Source organism: Sitophilus oryzae, unplaced genomic scaffold (genome assembly GCF_002938485.1).
Source record: "Sitophilus oryzae breed Bouriz unplaced genomic scaffold, Soryzae_2.0 scaffold_177_pilon_pilon, whole genome shotgun sequence".
In the NCBI taxonomy this organism is placed as follows: Eukaryota; Metazoa; Arthropoda; class Insecta; order Coleoptera; family Curculionidae; genus Sitophilus; species Sitophilus oryzae.
The window spans coordinates 8899571-8923886 of record NW_022146479.1 but is presented as its reverse complement, the minus strand read 5'-3'; the positions used below and the strand labels follow the sequence as shown (position 1 = coordinate 8923886).

General features: G+C 33.2%; 1 protein-coding gene across 1 annotated transcript; it reads left to right on the top strand.

Moving 5' to 3' along the window:
- Positions 1-5225: 5225 nt before the first annotated feature.
- On the top strand, positions 5226-24291 carry LOC115882501 (coiled-coil domain-containing protein 1-like). The gene is made up of 5 exons (XM_030900585.1): positions 5226-5339; positions 14069-14233; positions 21763-22020; positions 22080-22502; positions 23280-24291. Exons 2-5 carry the CDS (start codon positions 14158-14160, stop codon positions 23990-23992), a joined length of 1470 nt encoding a protein of 489 aa, XP_030756445.1. The 5' UTR covers positions 5226-5339; positions 14069-14157; the 3' UTR covers positions 23993-24291.
- Positions 24292-24316: the final 25 nt, after the last annotated feature.

Sequence of the window (24316 nt, the reverse complement as noted above, 5' to 3'; positions counted from 1 at the left end):
TATGAAGGCAGCTATATTTTACACGGTTTTTCTAAATCTACTCTTAGGCTATCTTACTTTAAAACGTACAAATCTTGAAATTAATGAATGTAACCTGTTTGTTCACTCAATATAAAATTTTTCTAATTTTAACAAGACATTAATTAAATCTTCTTTTTTTGTAAATCTAACATTTTTCTTTTGCTTTCAAAAAAGCTAAAATACTCAATGTTTTGACTGTCTTCTAAAAACACAGGATAAACCTATATGCGTCCTGTAATACAACTGTTTCACCTTGATTGGTTCACGCTTAGGCAGCTTTGTTTTGGGCGTGTTCCGTTTTCTCTTTTTCCATCTTATTTCCTATACGGGTCGGGATTTCACTTCACTCTAAAACCCGTCCTAGAAAGTTTGTGTAAATTTTCTACATTCGCTGACTTGCAGGGATTACCTAGGGATTTGATGGATATTCGCTCTTATGTTTATTAATAAGCCTAAACTTTTCTAAAGCCTTAGATTTGTTACTGTCCTACGGTATAATCAAAACTAACAGAGGAAAACATAGATTACAACGGTAAAACAGTATCTTTATAATTCTTTTGAAATTATTCATATTCTGTTTTTTAATAAAAATGGTTTTTGATATATACTGTTTGACATTAAAACTAAAATTTAACTATATTTAAAATTGTCCGTTGATTGCCTGCATAAAGTGTAGTTAGTAAACGATAACATTTTTATCCCAGTTTTGTTTCGGGATATTCAGTTTTATTGCCTTTGGGGTATTGAAAACATCGTTTAACAATGTCTCCTGTAAGAAGACAAAATAATCGTTTAACGTCAATTAAGTGAATAAAGAAAAACAAGAAGAACCAGTGATCGCTAAGAAAAGATCCTAAGACTTGTACATTTAGAGACCATGAGATTGATTTGTCGAAGAATTAGAACATAGGGCTACGATCATACTGTCCGTCATAAGACAGCTACGTCTGGGATGATGCCAAGTATGGGCTCACTGGAATCAGAAGTGGGATCAAATTGATTTCAGTGAAGTCACGGTTTTTGTTTGTGGGATAACGAGGGTCGTAAAAGAGTCCGCTGCAGACTCAATTTTGCATGGAGCGTGAGACTGCACTAACTATGGACGTTGTGGTTGGAAACACTATAACAATTGAAAGCAGGTTACCTCTTGTTATTTTAGACAGAAACGTGAACGGTCAATTCTACATTAATAAAATGGTGCAACCTCTGGCGACGCCTTACATTGTCAGACCACATGCCGCTGCATAATATATTGTCCATAATGTGGCTAAATCTTCTTTGTGGCCCGCTAGGTCATCAGCTGAGGCTATAAGTTGGTTGCTATATCTTATAGAGGATGTATCACGTCTACGTCATGTGATAATATTAGCCTGGGAGAACCTATCACAGGAAGATATCAATCATCTGATTCCCATCATGCCACGAAGGTTTACAGAATATCAAAACTTACCTGGAGGTGCAACTCACTATTGAATTGTTAAGAATTTCTTTCCAAAAATTTGTTAAGAAATGTCATGGATTATTATTTAGAGTTATCCCAAATATTTCCCAAAATATTAATGAAATATATTTACATTTACTGGGTGTTTCATAGGTTTCTAGGATAATAATATTTCCTTTAGATAGATGAGGCTTTTTAGGATATTATTTTTTGTTAGGTAAAAATTACTTTTACAAAGAAAGATGCGAAAAAAGTCCAGTTTTTTTGTCTAATATTGGCCAGGCTAATAAATCTTCTGTTAAAAATTGCTACGGTATTTTTAGACCTAAATTTTCTATTTTAGGTACTTTCCTGATTGATTAGTCAAGTTTGTGTAACGACCATAAAAGTCAAAAATCGCCAGAACAAGCCTCAAGGCGCAAAACAGAATTATCTCTTGAAAAATTGCGGAATGGAGCGATGGATGTTTTCCGCGCAAAAAAAAGCTTAGCTGTCTGACCTCGAATTGTACAAGTGAAAAACCTGAGGAAAACTTTTAATGTACAATATTTTGATTTGCTTTATCGGATTTTCTTAATTTTTCGTTTTATCTTAGGTCTTTCTCGACCGAATTTCTTTAATAAAGTGGACATTTTCAATAACACCGGTAAATTTTTTGGCTCACACGTATCTGACGCAGAATCGTGATTTCTCCGAATTCAATCCGGATTTCGACTAACGGCTTTCGGAATAAAGTTGATTGAAAGCGCAAATCAAATGAAAGAAAAGGAATGTTTTCTTTTATTAAGCCAATCAAAAAAAGGAAAAATATACGTACGATAAGCTTCAAAAAATTATATCATACAATCGCGTTGTTAGTTTTCTTTTCATTTCACTGGCGTTAAAAAAAATATGTAAAATTAATATTTTTGGGCGTTCTAAAATTAAATATCTAAAGAATTTCGGTAGGTTTAATTAAAATTTTAATCATTTTTTGAGAAGCACCTTAAACACATAAGGCAATGTTGATTATAGTAGGTAGTCAAAACTTTGAACAAATTTATATGTTTATTTTTCTAGACTACTTCAAAATTAGCCAAAAATGGACAATTTTTCGACTTTTTTCCATACGCCATAGCCATAAAAATTGGCTATTCTCGTAATGTGGCCTATTTTAATTAAACTTCTCCCAATTATCTAATTATACAGGTGCTACTAGATTTATTACATTCTAATAAAATTTAGGCAAAATTAATTAAAATTTCTTTATGAGGAAACAAACAACTAAAATAAATCCATCAGTTACAGAGTAAAAATTACCCAGTGAGTTAGATGCCAACAGAAAACATCTCAGTGGTTACTTATTCAAACAGAAAATTGCCTAACGAACAAGAATTTTTTTATATTTTCAGAGGTACTTTTCTTTGTGTATAAAAGAGAGGAGGTATGTGAAAGATATTTATTGACATGGATTATTTTTCTTTATTATGTCATCACCATCATCATCATTTCAGCTTACTGAACCATTTCCACTTAGCCCCGCTAATTTCCTAATGTCAAGGTCCCCTAATTTAGGTTTGATCATCTTCTAGGTCTCTTAATTCCTCGTGGAACTACACTGCGATTTTTGTGGTCCAGCTGTTGTCAGTCTTGCCAGGTGCCCATTGCCACTTGGAATTTGATTTTGTGGATGACATCTATTACCTGGAACTTTTGTCGTATCCACTCTATTTTTTTACGGTTTGTCTTTGTTATTCCCAGCATATTTCGTTCCATCAAGCGTTGGGTGGCCTGCAGTTTCTTTATAAAATCCGTTTAAAGTGTCCAGGTTTTGTATGTATAGGTCAAAACTGGTAGTACACATTGATCGAATGATTGAGTTTCTTTCTTATGTACTCCATGCTAACTTAATTTTCCTGTTGATGTCTGGTAATAGAGTTCCAGAGTTGTGTATTAGGTGTCCCAAATATATAAATATTCTTCTACTATTTCCAGTGTTGTGATATTTATTAGAATATCTTCTCTCATATATTTCTCTCTTATTACCTTTAGATTTTGCTTAATTACTGGCTGTATTTAGTTCGTTAATTTGTGCTTGTAGTTCTTCAGGACTATTGGTAATTAGGGTTATGTCATAAGATATTGTCTATATGTTTTTAATTTTTTGGTCCAGTGTACTTGACGGAAGATTTCTTCTAGTGTTACTGTAAAGAGTTTTAGGAATATCACGTATCCCTGTCGTACTCCTTTGCAAATTTGCAAATTGGGAATCCTAGGATTCTTTTATATATAACTAGCGTGTACCAGCGACTTCGTTCGCGTCGAATTAATCATTTGTAATGGTGATGATAAAGCAAAGCAAGAATTTCCATTAACATACAAACTGGATAAAATTTTCTCACATTTATGTCAGCATGAGAAAAAACAATATGGCGATATTATTATATAACTTTCAGAAAAAATTAATTTGCCAAAAATAAGCTTTTTACGTCAAGCAGTTTAAGCAGAATCGTGGTTAAGAAATTACCCAACTTTTTGGAACACCCCTATGATTTTTTTAAAAATTTCAAAAAATGTAAAAAACAAAATAAATTATGCGTGTCCAAGCGTTTTCCCGAAAGACTAACCGTTTTTTAAATAACAAATATTGTAATATTTGAGGGGCGTTTTCACCCTCTTGGAATTTGAGATTCGAGAAACCCCTCCTTATCGAACCTCTACGCCCCACAGTCAATCCGTTTGCCAAAAATCAGCTTTAAACGTCAAGCAATTTAAGCAGGATCGTGATTACTCATATTTTATGAAACACCCTGTATAAGTTTATAAAAAATCGTAAAATATGTAAAGCAACAAAATAAAATATACGTGTTTAAGAGTTTTTCTGAAAAACTCACCGGTTTTTAAATAAAAAATATTTTAATATTTGAGGGATACTTTCACCCTCTTAGAATTCGAGTTTCGAAAAATCCCTTCTTATCGAACCTCTACACCCTAAAGTCAATCTGTTTTCCAAAAATCAGCTTTTTACGTCAAGCGCTTTAAGCAGGATCGTGACTAATCAATGACCAGATTTTTCGAAACACCCTGTATACATTTTTAAAAAATCTTAAAATATGTAAAAAACAAAATAAAATATACGTGTTTAAGCGTTTTTTCGGAAACTTGGCCGTTTTTTAAATAAAAAATATTGTAATATTTGAGGGATGGTTTCACCCTCTTGGAACTGGAATTTCGAAAAATCTCTTCTTATCGAACCTCTACACCCTAGAATCAACCTGTATGCCAAAATTGAGCTTCTTACGTTGAGTGGTTTGAGCAGGATCGTGATTAATCAGTATGTCAGTCACTTAAGGATTTTATATATTAGTATAGATTACTCTTGGCATTGACTTTTTTATATTCATATATGTATATTGGCAAGAATTTTTATGAATGCGAATATACTAGAAGATATTTTTCTTTAAACCAAATATAAATGGGTTAGAAAAAAACTTATTGTGTGTGACATGGAAAAATGAAAAGTTTGTTACTTTTCAAAACTTTTCTTTAAGAAAGCTACCAACTGTTAATACACTACGACCGTATCCTATTATCAAAAATTCGATTCAGCTTTCAAACATAATCAGACAAGTAAAAGTTTCGAACATCGATATAGATTCTTTTGGTGTAGCGGACGCAAGTTTAACTCGTCGTGACCCAAACAAAACAAACTGACCCACATTTTCCGCCCCACCTTGCTACACCGTCTTCGGCAAGTGATTCCTTCGCCAAAGAATATACGTCAACTATTTTAATGAAGCCCACTCAGTTTTCTTTAAGTCGTACTTTGTTAATGGTGGCTATACTGCATTTTTTATTGCGATACGTTATTGGATAATCATAATTTCTTTCCCTACCGGTGAGTAAAATCAAAGTTTATTATTTTCCAAGTGGCATATAACGGATAGTAATTTTTGGTCCTTTATGTCCACTTTAATAACAACTACCCAGGTATACAAACATTCATATCGTTTACATTTATCGCTGTTTTATTTGTTATGCCGATTTAGTAAATCGTTTAATTCAACTAAAAGTTCGAGCGTAAAACATGCGGCGAGTTTTGTATTATTAATTTTAAAATAACGCATTTGTGGAGTTGGGGCATTTTAGAAAACAAAATAAATTAGTTTAATAAAACGTACTTTACAAATAATTAAACATTGGATAAATTGGTTTGAACATTTATTGTGTTTTTAGTGAACTTTTACTTCAGGAAACGGGTTAAACCCATGTAGGTTTAGGTCACGGTCACAAAAAACTATTCAAGAGTACAGTTTCTCTTTCTGAACAAACTATTGAGGTATAATGAAATTATAAAGATAAACATTCCAATTTTTTCACATTTTTTACGGAAAACGTATAGACGTGTTCCTGAAGTAGTAATATACCACTCCCAAATATATTTGCAATTATTTAAGACTCACTCTGTGCACAAAACTAAGAAATACATTTTTTTAAGAAAAACCAGTCGTCATGGCTTGTTATGATCTAATAGCAAAATAGCATATTACTAAAAGGAAGATGTTAACTTGCAAATACCTTGAAAATTAATATATTTACACATAAGCAACTTTATACAAAGTTGAGTTTATTTTGACCGTAAATCGGTAAATAAAAAGAGCAAAAATGAATGTTTCCATTTATTACAATATTTTTCTGAGCACCCTATATAACATTTAATAAGTTAATAAAACATTTAATTGCAGTAAAACATAATCTAAAAGTCATATAATATAAATTTATGAAACAAATAAACTGATGATGAAAAATTTGATATTATCAATTTGAAATCTTCAACTGCAATTAAAACTGTGTGCAGTTATTTTTAACAGTTTCTAATATGTATGTTTTAAACAGAACTGTTTCATATAACGTCTCTCTTTAATGAGTAGATCTAGGGAACTTGAAACTCTGGAGCAGTGAGATGATTGTTTTGGACTGAGCTGTTACACAAATAGTAGACGGTTTTATATCGTTGGACACTTCCACATAGCTTTAAAGCTATAATTAGAGACTCTTTTTTGATAAAAAGAAGTCAGAGATAAGAATATTTTTGTATAATTAATTAAAACTTTTAATTTATGATTATTAAAATTTTGTCACAGTACATAGATAATTATGTGGATATGATATTCAGAGAGCCAAATAGTTTACTATTATATTGTTTGGAGGTTACAATTATAATTAGTTTATTTTTAACAGTAAATATTACATTATAACTTTCTGAATAGTAATTAAAATTACCTAATTAAATTTTAGAATAAAAGTTTGAAACAGAATTCCATAAAAGCGCGCACCTTTGAATTGTCCTTGCGAAAAAAAGGAAGTTTAAAAAATAAATAAAAGCTTTTATCATGTAAAAAAAGTGGCTTGAAAGAACTTCCGCAAGTCCAGAATGCCAGGGTATCATCTAATATTACTAAAGCCATACTGTAATTAGTAATTTCTCTTTCATACTTGAGGTTTATAAAGATTAATGATGCTTTGAAGAAGAAAAAAAATTACGTATGCATTATTCCGTTATCCTTTTATATGATCTCTTTTTATAATGACGTTTAGTGATTTAATACCCAACTTATACAAGTAAAATGTAAACAAACCGTTTTTATTTACGATATGATTTTACTCTAGACTTGACATAATACTTTATTCACACAGTGATGAAGTTCCAAGATCTTGATAAAAATAAAAAAAGAGTGTTAAATAAGTAAATTTATCCATATAAGCCAAAAGCATTTAAAAATTACATAAATAGAAGATAAATGACATAAAATCATAGAATATTATATGATTTGAAATAAATAAATATTACATATGTTACTGTAAATGTCCGAAATATGGTAAAACCTAGGATAAGCGCGCTAAACCTAGGATTTACCATTGAATTAACACCCTCTAAATAACCACGCTAACCAACTCGAAATGCGGTAAAACCTAGGTTTTACCGCATTTCGGACATTTACAGTGACATATAAATAATATATAAAGTAAGTCTCAAAATGAATTTAGCAATAACTAAAATAATGTACAAAGATCTGCTAGAGAAACAGACATTGTAATACATAACACAGCACTGGAAATAGTAGAATAATATAAAATATATTTAGGATAACTAGTACACAGCTCAAGATCTATACTATCAGTAATCAACAGAAGAATTCAGTTAGCATGGAGTACATGTGGAAGAAGGCAATCCCCAATACGCATACCTGGTAAATTCACGGATGCTGCGTTGGATATCTTAAACAGGCTTATATCAAAGTCGAAGAACACATCGTTCACAGACACCCAAGCAGCGCTAAAAGCACTCGGTTCCACAGAAGTCAATTCTAGACTAGTGTCGGATTGTGTACGTGCTCTGAATACTTTTGGTGAGTGTAGCAAAGTACTGAAACTTCTACACCCTCTATCTCCAAAACGGAGCATTTTAGGACATACATTTTTACGATTTTTTTTACTTATTTTTATCTGCAAAATATGCTCTGCCGAAGTCTCCCGAATACAATTAGGACCGCCCTGTACATTATAGGCATGTTTCTGTTTACATCTGGTTTGTATATCTTGGGTAGTACCTTTGTTTTGTACAGTAATGTTTATCCATTTATATTACTTGTTCGAGAAAAAACACATATATAATTTTTATATAATTTAACAACAAATAAAAAAATAAATAAATTTATTTATTTTTCACGGAGTTTGAAAATATTTAACTCCAAAAACAAGTATAAAGTATGTTCCGTAGAAACTGCAACAAGCTTTAAAGAACCAACTAAAATTATCGAAAGATGTCGAATGCTCGACATTTTCCAAGTGTAAAGGGGCCAAGTAAGCTTTTTCCAACTATGCACAATTTGATAGGCGAAAAGTCGAACACAATTTCTAACAAGATCGAGAAAAAACTGAAAGTAATTTTGAGAAGTTCTTCGAGCGAATTTGTCATCAAAAACTTCTGGAATTATTAAGACATATCTCGATCAGCCTTGCCCAAACCAATTAGTTGATTTAGATACATGTTATTTCTTTAATTAAAAAAATACGCTAACATTAAAAGATAATGATTCAATTACACGCATGTAGTTTCTAAGTAGATTACACGAAAAGCAGTGAAACATACAGAAGTAAAAGAATCATGTATTCTGTTTTGTTGCAAAGAACATTTAACTGATCCGTTTAAAAATGCAAGCCTTATTGTAACGCTTGACATCACCTGAAATAGAGTAAATCCTTCTCGCCAAAGTATATACTAACTGTAAAATTATCAAATTGCATACATCAAAAAGAGTAACGAAGAATAAATTACACGTAGCGTAACATTTAAAAATGGTCTCGAGGTTTTATTTATTTCGTTTCGTTCCAATAATTGAATATACCGCAGTAAATGCTCATTTGAAATCGATTAAAATTTGCTGCTGGAAATATTTCAGCGCTAATCAACATTTCAAACGAATAATTCCTATATTGCAATTCGCCACTCCAAGTACGAACGAAAAAACATCGATTGTGGATTATTTTTCTTTCGATTAAATGCAAAATAAAGCATGGAATGTACCAATCGACATATTTTGGTTGGTTTAAAAACCGTATCATATTTGTTTTAATTAATTTTACATTGTCGATTCGCCAAATTGTAAAGTACCGTTTTATTACCGATTTATATTAAATCTCTTCTGATTTATAGGCGGTAAAAGATGCACAAACTATATTATTTACGAAATTGACTTTATCCTCTAGATATTAAATCTATACCTTTGTTCTGCACCAGCTTGTACAGGTACTTGATAGGATGGGAGCATAGTTCCTCCAGTTCTGGCCTTGCTTACGGTCTGTTTCAATAGATGCTTGCACTACAGGTTATACATTTGGATATTCCCAATACTAGCTCTAGACCAAGATAATATTCCAATGGTCTTTGCCTTGCTAGTTTATTGGAATTTTCGTCGCACCTAGATTAATTTAACTCTGTTCCTTTCTGCCAGAGTTACAAGTTCATCCACCTTTGAACTCATGAGCACCATAAGTGTCGCCTGACTATCTGAGCTTTTATGTCAGGTCTTCTATTGTTTCCTCTAGCGCATTGTAGAATGGCGAAAATTTCTGCCTGGAATTCGGTGGAGTTTCAGAAGAGAATGGATGATACCAGACTTCGAATAAGAAAGAAACTCCTGTTTGAAGAATTGTTTCATTTATTATCCATATCTGAAGACATCGACGACCTACTGGTATTTGAACACTTATTTTTATCAATTTGATGAATAATTCTGGTGCATTTTGATTGCATAAGAAAAAAGAAAATAATAGTGTAAACAAAAACGAAAAAAGCGTGTGGCACAGACATAGCGATGCTCGAATACTATTCGGCGTTTGAGCGGTCGGCATGTGCCATTATCTGTCGAAATAAATCACAAGAAATCACGTAAACTTTAGTCCAGCGTCCACATTATGCAATCTGGTCTGAAAGCTATTTGTTTTAGGTATTTTTAAAATTACCCCTCCTAAATCACCAGCGAAACTTCCCGCTTGAATACCGAGCGATGACAGATTTTAACAACACATTTTCTAGGGACAAAGGCAATATTAAATTTTCCGCCAGTTTCTTTTACTCCTTGAAAAATTTTCTAGGCATTGTTATGTTCAAACAACCTTTTTTCCTTCGCCCCACAAAAACTCAAAAGTAAAATAACTTTTTTTTTGCTCCTTTGAAAAATCTGAATTTCTATTTCAACGTGATTTCAGCTGAAGGTGCTACAAGGTTTACAAAAAAATGCTATTTTTTAAGATATTATTGTGTGAGTTCAGACTTAAACCATAGATTTAAACAATAATAGGTTCTTCAATGACTTCTTATCCTTGAACTTAGTTTAAAAATTAGGTATTTGAGGACTGAAATTGTTAAAGTCCTTTTCGAGGTTTAAACTGCGTTGTTAATGATCTAATAATGTTATATTACAAGAAAACTATACCGAAATAGAATTGCGAAGCTCACCGTTTTTCATAGTCCACGTGAACTTGAGTTTAAGCTATGTTTATAGAGCAAAATAAAACACTAATTCAACATAATATACCAAAACACTTTACTTTTGCACTAGACGCGAATTTCGCTATCCATGTTAGTATCGTCAATAGATGATTAAAACTGAGATATTTTAAGCATTGCTCATTAAGCCGTACAAATAATGTACGTAATCTAAATTGACGTTTAGACTCTCCAATATACGACTCACCGTATTTACAGGGTACCTGGTAGTTGCCCTCTTTCTTTTGTTTTGATGCTTCCGGCTTTGTTTTGCAAAAGGCATCCAAGCATCAATAAACTCATCCATGCCTTAAGGAGCCATCCATGTTAGTACTTCTGAAGCGTGATTTCTTTTTTCTTCTAATCTTCAGAGTATATAGTATTTATACATCCATATCTGAAAATATGCATGAATAGTTAACAAGTTAAACTCTTCTATACAATCCTACAATGTATTATATTACATAGTTTGAAGCAAAAAATCTCTTATTATTAACTTTACTAGACATTTTACACATATTTTTCACATTTTCACTGTCATTTTAAGCAAACTATATTCCTCAGAATGTTATAAAAGTAATAAAGGCTCTTTTAAATTAAAGTCGATTTGTTATAATATACAATACAAGAGACGTCACAACCTTATGAACTTTATTATGACCTAAAATTATACCGAATACATACGGCACACGCTTTTCCTCAAGAGAAATGTTTTTCTTGTCTATTTCTAGAGTAGACGTCGCATTTATATGATGTAAATTACTGAATTACTGCAATGACGAAAGAAAATAGACAAATTAACTATGCCTAGACATGTGTGACACCCTTAAGATCATTTTAGTAAAATAATAAGCCACAATAACACTATGTTTATATAGTTTCCTTACTTATTACTGTCCTGTGAATTCGTATTTTTTGCGCTTTTATTTATTTAATTAGTTTTAAATTCTGATACAGTCCTTTAGGTGTGTCTTTTAGTGAATACAACTGGAGAAAAAATAGAATTTAAAAAAATAACGAAGTCTTTTTAGTTCAGGCATATTTAATTAGCGTTTTTTAAGGCAAACTTCACAAAAGAACGCAGAAAAAATACAATTATTCTTTTTTCACAAAGCTCTCTGTACTCTTTCGTAGAATATTTCTTTCTTGTTTGCTTGACAACAACGTATGAAATGTTCTATACCAGAATATACTTTTTAAAATATTATACAGATGTATAAAGACGTTCAATACGGATGTTAAAGTAGATTAAGTATTATTCTTCTTTTTATTTATATGACTTCATGAATTTCATTTCTTTTTTCTGAAAGTTAAAAATTATATGCACCGCTGAGTAATAGGTCTTCTGTCTTATTCTGCCATTCTAATTTTTCATATATTTTTTCTTTCTTTTAGTTCAAGTTAATGAAGGTGACTACAACGAGAAATGGCAGCTATTTATTTCGAATTAGCTGATGAGGTCTTTCTTCTTAAACAGTTTTTCTTTTGAGTAAATTGAAGAATATACAAAGTGTACTAATCTAAATTTTAAATATTTTTAAAACAAAAATACATGTTTAATAACGTAATAAATTTGCTCTTCTTTTGATATAACTTTTTTTACCTATATGATATTTGAAATATACTTGATTTTTACGGTTGAATATAAAGGTTTGCTTACATCTACATGCAACACGACTTATTATTTTTCGAAAAGAAACATGCATATATCCACATACGTGTATTTTCGTTGTTTTTTCTTTATCTATACATTCGAGCTTGAGTTAAAAGCTTTTATTCAAACTGTAGCCTTAAAAATCGTTTCTACCATCAACAAATTTCCGGTCAAAAATATAAAGCAAAACTATAATAATAAATAATAAAATTATTGAATACCAGGGGTATTATAAGAAGTATTTTATGCCCTTAGATGTGAAGGAAACATGCAATCAGGAATCTGTTTGTACCCATGAACAAGACTGGTTATTTTTTTAATTATTTCTTCTACAAAATTAGAGTTAAATTAACAGTGGTTGTACAAAAAGCCATAAATGTTCTTAAATGTGGATAATGAATCTTAGATCATGAGAGCGAAAGAAATTTCCTGTTGTTCACCAGGGCAGAGACAGGCGAAAAAGTTCATAGTAGAACATTCTTCAAAATTCACGGTAGATCTGATAAGCAAAGATAGAAAGACTGTCAAAGCGGTATTGGGTCTACTAACAAGGCATTGTAATCTGAATAAACATCTAAAGATGATGGGATTGACAAAGAAGCCATATGCAGGTTTTGTCAATCTGAGGAAGAAATGACTGGACTAGTGATGAGCAAATGTAAAACCAAGACTAAGAAGTCTTGGTCTGGTTTTGCAGGGTCCAGTCTTGGTCTTAATCTAGATTAGATTAGATTCCTAGAGGTGGATCTCGGCCTGATCCACTGCGACTTTCTCAGATATATTGTGGTCCTCTTCTGGTCCTTAGATTACATTCTCCAATTCTATCCTTTTCACAAAGTTTAGCAACTTGGAGACTGAACCCTCCATGTAGCTCCCTGGCAATGGCCTATTATTGTCTACTACCGAAAACCACACATTTGCCAGGCTGTCGCACCGACATAAAATGTGTTCTATCCTTTCTTCTTCAGATTGGCAGAACCTACACATAGCTTTTTCTGTCAGTCCCATCACCTTTATATGCTTATTCACTACAGCTTTGACTAGTCTTAGTCTAGCTGCAGGAGATAGACTCTTCCAAGTCTTGCATTTCTTAACAAATTTTTACTTGAGGTACTTTCTACATAGAAAACTTTAAAAAATTGGATTATTTCTCTGATGAATTTTTTTATTTTTTGATATATTTTATTGAATCAACATTTCTTTCTTTAAAATATTATGCGATACTTGGGAAAGCACTGTGTAATAAATTTAAAAAAATAATTTTGAAAAAATAAGGAATTACTTATTTCATATAAACGTGAGAAAGAATTGCAAGACTCTTGTATGCTTGGTCTTGATCTTACGGAAGTCTTGCACTGGTCGGGCTTAGTCTTGGAGATCAGACGCTAGTAATGGTCTTGGTCTTGTTTTGGGAAAGAACAAGACCAGCCTCACTGGCAAATGTGCGGTTCTTTGTACCAGGCAATGGCAGACTATTGACAGTCTCTAAGTTATTATACTTTTTGAACAGGATAGGACTGGACAATGTAACCTAAAGGTCAAGAGACCACAATAGACCTGGAAAGGTCGAAATGGAACAGGCCGATAGCCACCTCGAAGGCTCTAATCTAATCTCTGTTGTTACAATGAAGATTCAAGCTAAATATTTAAATTACAAATGACGTACATCAAGTAATACAAGAAAAATAGTTAGTTTCGTACGAACGTTAGATAAATAAATTTGATTTACAGTGAAAACTGAAATTGTGCGACAAATATGATTGATTACGAAGAGAGGAACGTATATACGAGAGATATGAATAGAGAATACGTTACCGGGACGTACGGCTATTGATATTCCGTTCCCTATCATTCGGCAATTTGCTTCTTATACCGTGTACTCGTCACGCCGCCGGCAATAACACGTCTTTTTCATTTACAGGTGGCGCACTACTGCAGAATCAGACCGACGCGTGGAGGAAGAGGAGAGTTTAAATTCGGTTTTAGCCAGCCCTACGTCAGCCCTCCAGCATGAAACTCTCTTTTATCTTTGAGCTGCTCCTAGTTTTTGTTTTAATAGCTTTCGCCGCATCGGCCGCAGTTATAGGTAAGATAAAAATTTAGCACCGGCAGTGACGCCGAATCATTATATCGCCCGATATATCGTTTTATAATACCGATTTGGTGAGGCGAGGGCAAGATAACAAGGCAATTGTACTTCACCCTTTGGCCTGTTTTATTTTTTTCTGCTGATATCAGTTTTTTTTCCTTCGTCATCACTTTCGCTCATACTCCCGAATAATATTTCGTCATTTTTATAAGGTCATTGGTTTAATGAAACAGTCCATTAGAACCTCCAGCGATATGTATCATGAACCGTATGGTCCGATTTTCATTTATATTGACTATTTTATACTCATATTGTAATATATACCGTGTGTCATAGAAATTGGAACACGTAGTAAGTGTAAATAGATTTCATTAATATCTTGAGAGATAAATATGAATATTAATCGATGACATTTTCAAACAAATTTATTGAAAAGAATTCTTAACAATTCAATAGAGAGTTGCACCTCCATGTAAATTCTGATATTCTGTAAACTCTTCGTGGCATGCTGCGAATCAAAAGATCGTTATCTTCCTGCGGTAGATTCATCCAGGCTAATGTTACCTCGTGACGTAGACTTTGTACATCCAGTATAAAATGTGGCAACCGACTCGGACTTCTACCTATCACATCCCAGACATGTCCCATAGGTTATAACTCTTGTAACTTTGCGGGCCACTGAAGAAGGACAACATTAGCGTATCGGAGGTGTTTCTAGTAGTTTCTAGTAGCCAGTAAATAGTAATTAGTAAAAATTGGTATCAAACCAAACCAAATCATACAGTTGCTGAAGATAGGGTAACGCGACAGATTAGAATTGAGCATTCATGTTTCTGTCCAAAAAAAATAGAGGTGACTTACATCCAACTATTATGGCACTCCAAATCCTAACGCCTCTATTAAGCGCAGCCTCAGGATTCTTGGAAACTTGAAGTTGGTGCCTTTCTCACAAACAAAAATATGACTCTTCACCGAAAACAACCCGATTCCACTGCTGATTCCAATGAGTCTGTTTTTGACAGCATGTCAGAAGTGGCAGTCTGTAGCCTATCATATGAGCTCTAATTCTTCGATAAATCGATCTCATGCATATGTGTTGACCTGTAAGCTAGCCTCCACGGATGATTGTGCTGAGGTGATCTCTTAAAGCACTAAGTCTTAGGATCCTTTCTTAGTGATCACTGGTTCTTCTTAAAGTCCCAGTGCCCCTACGACGTGTTTTCTGACGATGCATATACCGCTCTGTCCAACATCGCATCACTGTAGCAGTCCTGATTCCAATTTCCTGACAGTGTATCCCAGCTCCTCGTATAGGTCTACCATCCTACGCTGTATCTTCTTCTAGAAGGCAATGCTAAACAGTGTTTTTAATGCCCCAAAGACTATTAAAACTGAATATCTCGAAAACAAATTCTCAATAAAAAAATAATAAAATAAAACTGTTAGTTATTTATAAACAGAATGGGATATTAAAATCATACAGTAATAACAAGATGAATTCAATATTTTAATAGTTTACTACAATATTACTGTCATATTATTGTACAAATTTCAGAATAAATTCCCTAAAATATTATTATCTCAAACATCTATTACCCGGACATTTTCAAATCACTTTGAAATCGTACAAGACATATATTGTCTTTTAATTTGCAAGTCAATGTACATTGCGAGGGGCTGCGTTATAGGTCTGAAACGTAGCAACAGATAGAAAAACAAGACCTTTCGGATAACTTTGGAATTATTTATGATGTGCTATCTTTTTCACATACATTTTGTGGGATTATAATACAAGGTTCATTTTTATTTCCTATAACTTAAAGCTGTAGCTAATTTATTAAAATATTAATAATAAAAAATGCTATAATTGGAAAAAAATTCAAAGTGAATTAATCTTAAGAATTTTATTTAAGCCGATAACATGAGTTTTATGTCTATGTTGATTATTTTTCCAAGAGTTTTTTTCACAAATCTAGATTTTTTATATTTTGTCTATATTATTAATAAAATTATATAAGGATTCTTGCCACTTAACTGCTGATATAATTTATTATTAAATTTAATTCTACGCTGTGTTTGTCATAATGTGGATCAACCTGCTCTCACTACCGGTTTCGGAGCCCTACTCCATCATCAGGTGAGCTTGGGCAGATCCACAAAATGACAAACACAGCATAGAATTAAATTTCTATATCAGCAGTTAAGTGGCAAGAATCCTTATATAATTTTATTATATACCTATGCTGCAAGAAATTTGTTTTCTATTTTATATTATTAATGTTTTTTACGATTTTTCAACTTTTTGCCATGCTATATTATAGCACAGATACTTACAATTTTATTTTCAACAATTTCAAGCACTGTGGTTGATTTATTATCAAGAAAAAATGGGAAAAAGACTCGATAAAATGTAAAATGGAAAAATAAAAGTCGTCTCTTCGGGAAGTCGTGATTGCAATCAAATTTATAATTTTCAAACTTTGCAGTTTACGGATTATATTTGCTGCAAGTTTTAAAGTAGGTAGTCACTCAAATTCTATAAAGTTTATTGCATCTTTAAGATTTCCGTACAAATTATGATGACTAATTGTTGGTTTACCCTAAAAGTAAAATGTACTACAATATTTATGTAAGTCGGTCATGTTCCGGGAACTTGAATCGCCAACTTTCTCCACTTCGTATTAAAAAAGAAATAAACATTATTCTTCGAAATACATCTCTTTACACTTAGCGCTAAATTAAAAATAAAAATGTTGTTAACTTAAAACCTACTTTTTTCATATATTTATCGACCATGTATTTTTATTCCAACAATATCATGGAAGTGTTAAATAGAAAATTTAATAATTTTCTTTCTATTTTCAGTAAATAAGAATTTCTATACTGCTTCGTATGAACTTTCTATAAGCTAGAAAGTTTAATTTATATATTTCTAGTTCTTGTTTTGCTGGCTCAGCGAGGACCTCTGATGTGCTTGACAAGTTCAGAAAAATGTAGATAACCTGCATTAATTCGAATAAAACAGTAATTTAGCTTCTAAGCAGGTAAGAAAATTAAGACGCCAGAAGTTTAAAGAGAGATTCCGATTCAAGAAGGACTTTCTTTAATCGACTAGCTCACATTTGACTACAGCAGTATTTTTGCCACTGACAAAATTTGCTAATGAGCTAATTCAGTTGCGATAGCTTATTTTATTTTGCCAAATTTGGATTTGGCAAACAAATTAACAATGGTTCTGCGGAAAGAAGGAAATATTGCATGTAGTAAATTATTGGTAAATTTGTATATAGGTACTCAGGTATGTCGATAAAATATATAAAAAAAAGAAAATTTTTGATGGACACATCCAATAAAGTTCAATTTTCGTAAAATGTCTTTGTTACAGTTTGATTTTGATAATTTTAAATATTTTTTAGTATAAATAATCATATTCCGTAAGAAATCTAGGCTCTCCACCCCAATGATAATTTAAATCATATTTTTTAAGAAATTTATGCCCTGCTTCCCAGTATCTTAACTTTTCAGCTCTGGTAAACCGCTGACAGATACATACCATACACTAAAAAAAAATCAAACAAGCTGTAGAATGAGCTATTTGTTTATTTATAGTTGGTTGAATTAGAAAAGCATTTTTATTTTTAATTATATTTTGATTGTACTGCATGACACAGATTTGTGCCTTCTTGGATATTGCGGGGGCATTTGACAATATACCACATAAGGTGGTCAGGCGATCTCTAGAAACAAGAGGGGTGGACAGAACAATTATTCGCTGGTTTTGGGAAACGCTGTCAACACGAACAGCAGAGGCTCAGATGGGCACCAAAACTGTAGCTGTTAAAACAACGCAAAGAACTCCACAAGGTGGAGTAACCTCCCCTTTGCTGTGGAGCTTGGTGGTGGATGAACTACTAGATGAATTAACTCTAGCGGGAATACACTGCATTGGGTATGCAGATGACATAGTCATGATCGCTCGGGGGAAATATGAAGGCACCTTGTGTGATATTATCCAAAGAGGACTCCGTATCACTGAGAGATGGTGTAGGACTGTCGGGCTGAGTATCAACTCAGACAAAACCGCGATAGTGCCATTCACCAGAAGGCGAAGTCTAAAAAACTTGAAAAGAATCCAACTAGATGGAAAGGAAATACTGCCAACACAGGAAGTTAAATACCTGGGAATAACCCTGGACAGTAAACTCCTGTGGAACAGGCATATTAAGAACACTACCAGCAAAGCCATAAAGGCTCTCATGATATGCAGAAGACTGGCCGGAAATAGATGGGGCTGCTCCCCTAACATTTTGCGCTGGATGTATACCATGATAGTAAGACCCATGATTACTTATGGAGCAGTTGCCTGGTACACAAAACTAGAGCAACGGACGGCAAGGCTAAACCTATGCAAAGTCCAGAGACTAGCATGTGTTTGCATCACAGGAGCCATGAGAACCTGTCCAACAGCAGCAATGGAGGTCATTCTAGATCTAACACCACTGCACATTGTCATTGGTAGATATGCCAATGCGACAATGATTAGAATGGTCACTAACGGAATTAGTACTGGGAGAATTGTCAGATCAAGGGCTTGGAACACCCTCAAAAAGGAAATACCTCTCCTGCAACTCCCAGTGGACGATATGCCAAGAACGTACAACTTTGACAAACATGTCAATGTAGTATTGAGCAATAAGAAGGATTGGAAGAGCGAAACGCTTGCCCAGCAGTTAAAAGACCATACCATAACTTGGTATACTGATGCTTCCAAAACAATACGGGAACAGGGATCGGAGTGTTTGGGCCGAGAGCTAATTACTCCGAACCAATGGGCACTTACCCTAGTATCCTACAGGCAGAAATCTACGCTATCGAGAGATGCGTACAACTTATCTTAGATAGGAACTATCGGAAACAAGAAATAGCCATCTTATCTGATAGTCAAGCAGCGTTAAAGGCGATCAACTCAGTATCAATCAATTCGAAATTGGTCAAAGAATGCATAGAGAAGCTGAATAAATTATAATAAAAGGCAAAGAAAACAAAGTCCTCCTACACTGGGTGCTGCTCACCAAGGGATAGAAGGCAATGAAAAAGCAAATAATCTAGCTAGGAAAGGAGCGAACACTCCACTAACTGGACCAGAACCGTTCTGCTTTCCAAGTGGTAACCAACTCAAGGCGGAACTCAAGAACTTGGAAGATTCCATCCGCAACCTGGAATGGAAATCTTGCAATTGTCTAAGACACTCGAAGAAGTTTCTGAGGGCTTATGATCAAGAAAAATCACAGATCTTCCTGGGTCTGAGTAAGAACAATCTTCGGATTGTCACGGGTTTTTAACAGGACACTGTCTCCTCAGTGAACACCTCAGTAGATTGAAACTAAGAAGAAACGGCGAATGCAGATTCTGTGGGGAAGATGGTGAAACACCAGTACACCTCATCACTGAGTGCGCCGAGACGACAACCATTCGTGCCATGAATTTTGGTACGACTGATATTGGAGATGGAGAACTACCCTCTATAAAACCGTCCCAGATACTGGCTTTTGTCAAAGCCCTGGGACTGTATGATGAGTTATGATTCAAGAAAGGGGGACACAATGGATCTGTAAGGTCGAAGTGATTAACCCCCCTCCCACTCATTCTAAATTCTAATTCTAAATGATACAGATATAAACATAACTTTTTAGAAAGGACCCATGGCTCGTATATTAATCTGTTTTTTAAGCATCGAACTGACCTTTACCCTTTACATGAACAAAAATATCCCAAACAGGCTTATTTAACACAAAAAAAAGTAATTAAAGCTACCAGTGGGCTTTTAAATAGGAAGAAACTATTGAAACGTTCAGTTTTGTGTTAACAGGCCTCCCAAAAAATCCGTTTTAACAAAAACCGCTGAAATAAACAGGGGAAATTGAAATATCAAATCAGATAATTTCTAAACGAAACGTTAATAATGTTTGTATATTATTAACCTAATTGCGTTAAGTGTATTACAATTAATATGGCAAATTAGAACAAATGAACGTAAATAATTTATTGACAGTTATAGAAAGCAAGTTAATGATGCTCGCGTGTAATACGAACACGGGTACTTTGTAATTTAAAATTTATTATTTCTATTTAAATAGCGCTCAGTTTGTTTTTATTTTACTTTGAAGCGACCTAGTTCGAGTGAAGAACGATTGCTTTGGAGTCAATATCTATTTTAGGTTGAAATAGTATTTTCTATTAGAGCCATGGAGAATAACGAACTCGCCTGTAGGTGTAGATTCGGTTTTACCAATTCCTTCCATTCTCCTCTTCCACGAAATTGTCTCGATTTGGATTATAAGAGAAAGCACGTACATTATGTAGTAAATTTCTTTTAGCTTGGAGTACGTGTCTTTCGTTATGCTATATACCACATCTCTAAGTTTACCCCACAAAAATTGATAGCCTTTCTTATCGATCCATTCGCTATTTCCCTCTAAATTATATTTATTTTATTGGCAATTTAAATACTTTTTAAGTCTGTGCATGTCCTCATATCCAGTATCATCATACTTCGTCCACTATTGGTAAACTTCTAACAGACACATGCCATCAACTTTTAAAAATTATAGTAAAATATTTTTGTTACCGATAAAATTTTGACAATTTAAATACCTTTTTATCATAAATAATCATATTTCATAAGAAATGTATGCCCTCTCCTTTCCAGTATAATACTTCTTCACCTATTGGGAAACTGCTAATAGACACATGCCATCAACTCCAAAAAAATATCCTAAAATGTTAAATTTTGACAATTTAAATATTTTTAGTATAAATAATCATACTCCATAATGTATAAGTTTATGCCCTCCACCACATAACAGTAAAATTTTGAAAATTTAATCATATTACTTAAGAATGCAGATATTTATATTGCTTTCCAAACAAATTAAAGATGTACGATAAATTAAAAGACCGTTTTTTAGGAGAGCTCAAGCCAGAAAAGAGGCATAAAAAATATCGGCCGCCATTACAATAAAAATAAGAGTTTTACGCTTTGGAGTTTTCTTTCTGTCTTAAGCATCTGTGATCGTTAAAGGAAAACTTGAACGTTCCCCGTGTCTCTTGCCTGTTGTAATTTGACCGCCTTTGCGCTGTAAAACCACCCAAAGAGGTGCATTGAGATCTTTGAATTTTACGGTTCCAACAGAGAAACGCTTCATTTAACAAAAATTATTTTATTGCTTTTTCCCGTGCCCTTTAAGATCCTTAAATAAATAATTATTTACCTAGATTCTCTTCCTTAAACGAATTTCTAATTCCTCGAATTATTCCTCCTTTAAAATCGTATTTAAACTCGAAAGAGTAAACCAAAAATGATGTCGTTTAAAAAAAATATTTGCCTTGCTTATTAACCCCGTTATTATTACGTTTTGCCTTATATTACATTAAGGTTTAATTAAAAGATAAAAACTGGCCCAAACGAACAATTAAGCTTAACGTTTATTTTCGCCGCAATCTAATAGATTTCGGTTTCGTTTCAGATAAAAGTCATCTGGAAAAGTCCAGGAGAAGAATAATAGCGAAGAAAAATGGAAAAGTTCCTACGAAACGACAAGAATCGACCACTAACAGATTTTGTACTTGTTCGACTCGAATGTGTAACTGCTGTCGAGAATTTAATATACCTGTTGTCGCCTTAAGAGGTCCAGGATGTGCAGCTTTACAATATCTTACTGGGGATCGATTAGCTATTTCGATGAGCTTTGGCGAACGAGTCCTGACAAATACAACTATTTCTAGTAAGCGTATTTCTTATTAAAAGTAATCAAATGAAAACATATAACTTGAATTTAATTAGGTAGAAGACCTGATCCAATTTGCATGCCTCTACCAGGAGGAGTCTCAAAGTTCTGTGGAAGGGTCTACAATATTGGTAGAAAAGGAGATAACTTCAATGCGTGCCTTGGGTTGGAACTAAGATCATTGAACGACGTTGAAGCTGCCATGCGAGTATCTTGTTTCCGTTTTGGGCCTGAAGGCTTGAAACTGGAACCTCCACAGCCCTTACCTGTCATAGAAGATGAAGATGATGACGATGATGATGATGATGACGATGATGACGACGACGACGATTTCGATTTTGATGACGACGATGATGATGATGAAGATGATGACTCGGAAAACGACGTAGATTCACCCAGCTACTCCTCTTTCAGTGTTCTTGATGACGATTTTATTGGAGGATACTTTGGCGGTAGCTCGTCCTCGGCATCATCTTCAGGTATACAACTATTAAAAATATTAATAAGATTATATTATATACAATTAATAAGATTTAATATAAAAAGTACAGACTGCAAAAAATAGTGTATTAAATTTCAGTGGGTGATACTACAGATAAAAATTTAATAAAATGTTTCGATGAACATATACCATAAGGTGCTTCCAGAGGAACGTACAGCCCTTGAAATGGTACTCAAAAATAATTTTGTTTATTTTTAAACATTTTTGTAAACAATTTTCCTTGTAATGTGGTATTCTTGCACACACTTTAATACCAAAGCGAATGACGGTAGTGTAAAAATCCAAAACAGTTCTGAACAGTTTTATTAAGGTAGAGGGTAGTTTTTCTCTTGTAGGTTGTAGATGTATAGGAAGGGAAAAGTTGATCACTGCAACCTTATAGATTCATTTTGTCTTTCTTTCTTTATTTACAACTAATCATTCAGTCTCAAGGCTTTGACAAAAGTATCAATAATGAATGAAATCATGAGTTGTATCATATGATAATGTAGTAATTGTTAACAGGTAACTAGATGGAGTTTGAATGGAGTATATTCAAACCATTAATTAACAATATAATTACATACTAGACATGCTCTAAACATTTACAATATATGTTCCAAGTGAGTGCTGTAGGGGTTATAAAAGCTTTAAAAAGCTGTAACTTTCTCAGGAAGCATTTTAGAGAATATGTTCATAGGTGTACTTCTTTTTATCTGTAGTATTGCTCACTGAACATTGGTACATCATTTTTACAACTTTTATATTATTTTAGGCACCAAAAAAAGAAAAACTACAACAACACCTAAGCCACCAATCAGACGAAGGAAGCCAGTTTCTACAAAACCTTTAAGAAAGAAGGCTACATCCAAACCAACTATTAAAGTTACAACAAAATCTCCTTTAACTAAAGTACAATCTACTGTAGCTCCAATTATCCCTGAAATGAACATTACTACAACAAATGTGACTGAATCACTAATTGACTCTATGAATACTACTAAATCTTCACCAAACAATACAGAAGATAATAATATCGAATTAAACTCAATTCAACAGACTGATATGCCTCTAGACACTACAACAATTACAACAATTGCAACTGAACCAACGGAAGTTAGTAGTACAGAGTCCTTGATCATTAAGGACAGTCAAGAAGATGACCCTTTAGCTGAGGCAGTGGAAGATGCTATTAATGACGAGGAAAGTGGTGAAAATACAAAGAATAGTGAGGAAGATAGTGACGAGGAAAGTGATGAGTCAAGTGAAGAAGAGAGTACAGAAAAAGTAGCAACTGAATCCACTACAGTAAAAGCTACAGCAGAAAAAGAAGGAAAAGATATATTTGACGATATTGCTGATGGGGTTGCTGAGACATTTGATGATGCCGATGATGATGACGAGAGCAGCGAAAAAGACGATGAGGAAGATGATGATGATGACGAATTATTTAGAAGTTTTAAACATTCTCAAAAGAAAAGAAGCTAGGCGTCTATATTTATTGTTTATAAAGATAAAAGTATTTTAATGATATAAACAAAAAGTTAATTTCTTTGTAGTGCCAAATTTTATGTATCCCTGAAATTGTATCGTTTGATGTAATTTAACAAAAACATAACCCGTAAAATATGAAAAGCCATCTTAAACTTTTTGGTTAATATCATTAAAATTATATTTATATTTTTTATATCCTTATTCCTCAAATGCTCTTTCTACCTGACGTTATTTATTAATTAATTAATTTATTTATTTATTTTTTTACTTTAGAAAATCTACCAGTTGTAAATAAAATGAATTTTGACTTATCATGTT

What these genes read in the sequence shown, in the direction of transcription:
- LOC115882501 (XM_030900585.1), top strand. Translation starts at nt 14,158, where the DNA reads ATGAAACTCTCTTTTATCTTTGAGCTGCTCCTAGTTTTTGTTTTAATA. An exon ending in GACAAATACAACTATTTCTA is followed by an intron (nt 22,021 to 22,079) that starts GTAAGCGTATTT and finishes GAATTTAATTAG; the next exon opens with GTAGAAGACCTGATCCAATT. An exon ending in GTCCTCGGCATCATCTTCAG is followed by an intron (nt 22,503 to 23,279) that starts GTATACAACTAT and finishes ATATTATTTTAG; the next exon opens with GCACCAAAAAAAGAAAAACT.